General features: G+C 57.0%; 1 protein-coding gene across 1 annotated transcript; it reads left to right on the top strand.

Annotated features, from left to right (window-relative positions):
- Window positions 1-5: 5 nt before the first annotated feature.
- Window positions 6-6391, top strand: XKR8 (XK related 8). The gene is made up of 3 exons (XM_025447664.3): window positions 6-421; window positions 2941-3137; window positions 4787-6391. The coding sequence occupies exons 1-3, from the start codon at window positions 129-131 to the stop codon at window positions 5494-5496; spliced, it is 1200 nt and encodes a 399-aa protein (XP_025303449.1). The 5' UTR covers window positions 6-128; the 3' UTR covers window positions 5497-6391.
- The last annotated feature ends 408 nt before the right edge of the window (window positions 6392-6799 follow it).

Genomic DNA, 6799 nt, shown 5'->3' with positions numbered 1-6799 from the left:
CCCGCCCAGGAGGCCCCGGCCCTGGGCGGCCCCTAGGGTTGCGCCCGCCTCCTTCCTGCCGCCGCGACCCCGGGCCCCGAGGGCGGGCCTGAGCCCAGAGGAGGAGGAGGGGGAGCGGCTGGCGGGTCATGCCCTGGTTACCCCGCGCCGCGCTCCTCTGGGACGTGGTCCTGGGCTTTGGGGGCACCGCCGCCTTCCTGATCGACCTGGGCGCCGACCTGTGGGCCGCGGGCCAGTACGTGGTCAGCGGCCGCTACCTGTGGGCCGCGCTGGTGCTGGCGCTACTGGGCCTCGCCTCGGTCGCGCTGCAGCTCTTCAGCTGGCTCTGGCTGCGCGCCGACCCCGCCGGCTTGCACGCGCCGCAGCCCCCGGGTCGCTGCCTGGCGCTGCTGCACCTCTTGCAGCTGGGCTACCTGTACAGGTGAGCACCACGCCCTCGGGGAGAGGGAGGCAGGCCCCGCGGGCTGCTAGCCCCGGGGAGGGCCGCGACACCCCGAAGGGGGCGGGAAGGGAGGATCCGGACCCTGGAGAGGAAACTAAGCCCTGTGGGCACTCCTGCCCACAGGTGAGCTCCCCGCCCCTAAAGCCACGGAGGCCAGGCCGGCAGACAGCCCTCTGAGCGCCTCCTCTAGCCCTACCCTCCTGCCAACCCTGGGGAAGAAACTGAGGCACTTGGTCTGGAGTCAGGCCTCTCTGGGCTCCAGTCCTCGCTAATTTACCGTCTATGGCCTCATGCCTGCGTTCTCTAAGCCTTTTTCCTCTTCTCTGAAAAGGCAACAGTGATGTAGAAACAGGTCTGGCAGGCGGCCTCTTGTGGGGAGTGGAGGCAAGAGCTGAGGTGCCTAGTATGGTGCTGGGCTCTTGGTGGGCTCTAGGGTAAGGGCAGACTCCTTATATTTTCCATACAAAAAAAAAAGTTCCTTTTTTTCCCTGGGTGGGGCCTCAGGCAAGTCACTGGAGCCTCCGGGTCTCAGTTTACTCATTGCTCAGTGGGGATGGTTGTAGCGCCTGCCTCTTTTATTTATTTATTTTTTAATTTTTTTAAATTTTTATTTATTTATGATAGTCACACACACACAGAGAGAGAGAGAGAGAGAGAGGCAGAGACACAGGCAGAAGGAGAAGCAGGCTCCATGCACTGGGAGCCCGACGTGGGATTCGATCCCGGGTCTCCAGGATCGTGCCCTGGGCCAAAGGCAGGCGCCAAACCGCTGCGCCACCCAGGGATCCCCTATTTCTTGTAAATTTTTATGCTTCATTCTTTCTCTTCCTCTCCTTCTGAGACTGCGCCACCCAGGGTTCCCCCTGCCTCTTTTAGTAGAGATTAAATGAAATAAGATCTGTAAGTTGCTTTGAGTAAGCATTCAACAAATGTCAGCTGGCTTGATCACTTGGGTCACCGTGTATGGAGCGGGGTTGTGTGTGTGTGGGGGGGTGCGGGGCGGGGAGCTTCAGCAGCCCTGACCCCCAGAGCAGAGCTTGTTGTTTCAATCCCTCTTTCCGAGTTTTGTTCTCTCTGCCCCAACCTCTCACCCCCAGAGCAAGTGAAAGAGCAACATGGGGTCTGACTCACGCATGTCCCTTGAGCCAGCCAGGGCTGGACACAGGCTGGGTTCCAGAAAATCTGTGTGGGTTATACTCCTCCTCTGAACTGGCAGGGCCCTCTAGAGATGAAGAAACTGAAAGAAAGCAAGGGATCAGAGTCATGGGATGGAGTCAGGACACATGTGGTCTGGGTTGGGATGGGGTGGCTGGAGCCAGGATCTGCTCTTGAATCGATTTTACAGATTCTCTCCAGGTCTTGCTTTGACAAAGCTGCATCGGGTCTTAAGGAGTGGACAAGAGGAGCTTTGATATTGCAGTTTTGCCCGAGGGGCTGCACAGGCATCAGTAACATGCTGGGCGGGCGCGAAGGAGTGGTTATTCGGGTCCTGGCAGACCTCGCGGAGCCCTGAATCCGTAACTGTGTCATGCATCTTCCCTTCTCCTATTTCTGCTGAGCACGAGGCCAGCAGACTTTCCTACACTTTGGTTTTGAAAATGGGGTCTCTTTGACTAGACTGAGGCAGGGGCCTTGGGGGACCAGGGGCCGAGGCTTTTGCTGAGGGAGGAGCCCCAGCCTGGGCCTACCCGCCCTGCTCCCTTAGTGTGTTAGTCCATCCAGGGGGAAGTGACAGTAGATGACTGAATTTGCTGTGACTGAGTGGGCTCAGTAGCCCGCTGAGATCAGCTCTGTGGGGGAGATCGTGGTACATCTTCCTACCACCTCATGCCAATGCCAGTGGGTCAGTCACCCAGGCCTGTTTGGCCAACCTCTGGACCCCTTAACTCTGCCTCTGTCTCCATGTCCATTACTCTGGACAGTCCTCTTAAATAGATCTGTGCTCTCACAGCTGAGGGCTCACCCCTCCACCCCTTCCTCTTCTCCACAGCCAGGGTAATCTTCCTGCAGCACCATCTGACCTATCTTGTCTGTGCTCGCAAGCTCTCAATGTCTCCCCACTCCACCCCCCGGCCCCCAGAATCCTAAGAAAAATCTTATGCTTGCTAACATTTGAGAACTATCGCCCGAAGCAGTTTCACAGTAAACCTTTGAAATTCACACAGCTTTGGGGCCAAATCCTGTTTCCACCATTGATTAGCTCTTTGGGTCTATTCCCCATCCGTTAAATGGGAATGTTGTCAGGAGTAAATGGTTTGTGATGACCTTAGGACACCCCGGCCAGCTGGAGCCCCGGTAGCTGGTACTGCTCCCCATTCTACAACAAAAAGCAAGTTCAGGGAGGTTAAGTCACTTGTGCCCAAGGCCCCTCAGCATGTAAGTGACAAAAGCTAGGACTGGAGGCCACCTGCATCGACCCAGTGGGTGAGGGAAGGTGGGACGCCACCACACACTAACCTGGCCCCTTGGAGCATCCGTGTCCGCCCCCCCCCTCCCAGGTGTGTGCAGGGGCTGCAGCAGGGGCTCCTGGTGTGGCGGCAGGAGGCGCCCTCGGAGTTTGACTTGGCTTACGCCGACTTCCTGACCCTGGACATCAGCATGCTGCGGCTCTTTGAGACCTTCTTGGAGACGACTCCACAGCTCACGCTGCTGCTGGCCATTGTGTTGCAGAGCGGCCGGGCCGAGTCCTACCAGTGTGAGTGATGGGCCCTTGGCCAGTCCCCCTGTGGTGACTTGGGAGAGCTTCTGATGAACATCATGAGTGTTTTAACTCTTTTATAAAGGCTGCTTAGAAAATAGGAGAATGTCCCTTAGGCAAGGTCCGAGTCCAATTTGGAAGTTCTTCCTTAGCCTCCTGAATTAGGACAAATAACAGGAATGGTGGCCGTGATGATTGAGGGCCTGCCATCAGCCAGGCACTGTGGGAGGTGCTCTCCTTTTGACATCGCTCACATGCACAGCAGCCCTGTAGGCTCACGTGCTCTCCATGTCACATGAGGGCAAAGACGTGTCAAAAGGTGAAGTGATCTGCTCCAGGGCACGTGGTACTCACTGGGCACGTGCTTCGTCTGTTGGAGCGATGTGGGTGTCTAGATCAGGGCTCCCTGGGGACAGTCTCCACTGTACATGCAGGGGTGGCAGGGAGCTAGGGAAGAGACAGATTTTTCTGACTTTTTATTTAACCAACATTTATTCGGCTGCTATTATGTGCCAGGTCCTGGGCTGCTGGGGACCCCAAGGGAGCAAAATGTTTTATACCGTGAAGGAGCCCCGAGACAAGGCAATAGATAATTACTGTGCTAAGACTCCAGACAGAGTGGGTGAGGTGCTACAGGTCACCTGCAGAGTGGGGCGGGGTGCGTGGGGTCAGGATGGGTGACTCTAGGGGATAGTCAAGCTGGAGCTCGCAGGGCACGTGCTCCTGGCCTAGTGGATACTGTGGGCTAAGCTTGTCCAGGTCAGCGAATGCAGCATGCTAGGCGGACTGTGAGATATCGGCCCCGCCGAGACCTAGCATGGGGTAGTCAGAAGGGATGTTGCCACAGATCTGCTCCCCAGGCGATGGGGGGGGGGTGGGGGAGGCGGGGCAGTGGCCTCCTGGGCCACAACAGGTTCCCAGTAAACTTCTGTTGATGGTGGGAAGGGACAGGGGAGGAAGCATTCCAGAAACGTTCCAGTGCTGCTTTCATCCCTCCTCAGAGGTCCTAGTGCTTCTTGTCCAGCCTGGGCACCCAGGAGGTGGGATAGGATCTCCATCGTAAACTGCGAGCATTGAAAAATTGAAAAATCAAAACGAAGGCCCAGCCTGAGCTGAGATGTTGTTTGTATGGCAGGGACGGCCCTCCTGGCCTGGAGGGCAGCTTCAGCCACCGGCCTGTTGCCACCCCTGGGATTTCCTGCTTCCGTTTCTGAGACTACGAAAGAGGAAACTGGGATTGTTGGTTTTCAGGCCCCAGAAAGGCTGGGCTCTTCTGGGAAAGGGTTACAGGGCCCTAGAAGATGCTCAGGATGTGGCCAGGGCCCAAGGTGCCAGATGCTGGGTGACAGGGGTGCAGATGCGGGTATGTAAGTCACATAGTCCCCCACCCCAAATCCTGGAAGAATTAGCACCATGCTAGCACCTGAAAAGTAAAGCCTTGTGGCGAAGGGCAGACTCCGTATTTGGGTCCTAGCTCTGGTTTTGGTTGTGTGAACAGGTGCTACCCAGCTGTGGTTTCCCTTCAGCAGTCGGGGGCTCTCACACCCTCCTCAGGGTGGCTATGAGGTCGCGTGGTGTCTGCGACCCCTAGGGAGTGCCGGGCAGGCTGCCCACAGGGCTCACCTTTTTCTGCTTACTCTCTGTAGGGGTCGGCATCTGCACGTCCTTCGTGGGTATCTCGTGGGCGCTCCTTGACTACCACCGGGCCTTGCGCACCTGCCTCCCGTCCAAGTCGCTCCTGGGGCTGGGCTCCTCTGTGGTCTACTTCCTGTGGAACTTGCTGCTGCTGTGGCCCCGAGTCCTGGCCGTGGCCCTCTTCTCAGCTCTCTTCCCCCACTATGTGGCCCTGCACTTCCTGGGCCTGTGGCTGGTGCTGCTGTTCTGGGTCTGGCTTCAGGGCACAGACTTCATGCCAGACTCCTGCTCTGAGTGGCTGTACCGGGCAACGGTGGCCACCATCCTTTATTTCTCCTGGTTCAACGTGGCTGAGGGCCGCACCCGAGGCCGCGCCACCATCCACCTGGTGTTCCTCCTGAGTGACAGCGTTCTCCTGGTGGTCACCTGGGTGACCCACATCGCCTGGCTGCCCGGCGGGATCCCACTGCAGATGCTGCTGCCTGTGAGTGGCATTTGCTTCCTCTTGGGCCTGGCTCTACGGCTTGTGTACTACCGCTGGCTGCACCCTAGATGTCGCCAGGAGCCCGACCGGGTGGATGGGGCCTGGGGCCTCCGTTCCCTTGAGTGGCGTCGGCTACCTCAGAACAGGCGCATGGCCCAGCTGGCTCAGAGCTTTTTCCCCAGGGTCAGGGATGAGGCTGCTTTGCCACAGAAGGGAGAGGCGAATGGGGTCCTTTGAGGCAAGGCCAGACCCAGCAGGTTCAGAACAGATGGAATCAACTGGTAAAATGCAGAAGATAAGCTAATTTTGCTGCTATGGGTGTTGATTCACCCCAGAAGCACTTACTGCCTGATGTGCCGGGCACTGGCGACCAGAGTTGAGTAAGACAGAGGCCTGGCTTCAAGGATGAGAACAAGATGAGGACGGCTGGGCCCTGGGAGTCATGGGCTCTGATTACGTACAAGACACTTTGGGAGGAAAGAAGAGACCCCCTGCCCCACCGCCTACCCCCACCCCGCCAGCCAGTAGAGCTGGTTCCCCAAGGCTCTTAGAGCTGGCCTTTAACCTCCCTGGCCACCTCTAAACCAATTGGTGAAGGTGCTGTCCCAGTGCCTGGCTCCCCGATCCTTGGCTAGAAGGCCCAGGATCTCCGGGACGTGTTCAGAATTCTTCCTTTCTGCCCCACCTGTCACTCTGTTCATCTGACAAATGTTTACCGAGAGCAACTTCTGTGCCTGGAATATTCTATCCTTGGAACCTGGAACAAGATGAGCTGCCACCCAAGCTTCATCCCTTGCCCTCTCCAGCTACTCCTGAGTAGGCTGCCATGCGGGAAGCCAGGGGTGTCCCAACTGGCCACCCTGTCAGCCTCCTCAAGGCCTCGGCACAGCTGGCCCAGCCTCTGGCCCTGCTCTCAAGTAAGCCACCTTTCAACCAAATGCTTGTGAACCTGTGGTCTGGGCCATGGCTCAGCCCAGAGAGTATTTTTATACTTTAGGCAGTATACTTTCTACCTCAGAGTCTATGTGAGAGCAAGAGAAGGGGTGTGCATATGTGTCTCTGCAAGTGAAGGACATGTATGTGTTGTTTTTGTTTAACAGTATTATTATTAAAACCTCATGAAACCCTCCAACCTAGTTGTGTCATTAAATCTACAGTGTTCAAAGACACTTGGAAAGAAGGGTCCAGGGACATGAAGTCCATCCTTAGAATTGGTAAGGGCCCTGGGACCAGACAAGAGGGCTGGTGCAGGCAGGATTTCTCAACCTTGTTTTCCAAGTTTCAGGAGCTGGTAAGCCATTGTGGGGTTGATTGTTGCCAGGCGGGCATCAGAACCCAGATCTGGACCGACCCTAGTGCATGCAGCTTTGCTGCTAGGTCTGGTTGGAGTAGCCACAGACACCTCTGCAACCAGGAAGTGATTCCCAGAGCCCGGGTGAAGAAAGGTACCTGTGCTGGGAGCTCAGGGAGGGTGTAAGTGAAGAGGCAGCTTCGGGGATGTGGGTGTGGGCAATGATGCCAGGGCGGTGGGACTTTTGTT

The sequence above is a fragment of the Canis lupus genome, chromosome 2 (genome assembly GCF_003254725.2).
Source record: "Canis lupus dingo isolate Sandy chromosome 2, ASM325472v2, whole genome shotgun sequence".
Classification (NCBI taxonomy): domain Eukaryota; kingdom Metazoa; phylum Chordata; class Mammalia; order Carnivora; family Canidae; genus Canis; species Canis lupus.
The sequence above is the reverse complement of the archived record's forward strand: the minus strand, read 5'-3'. Positions and strand labels throughout refer to the sequence as shown.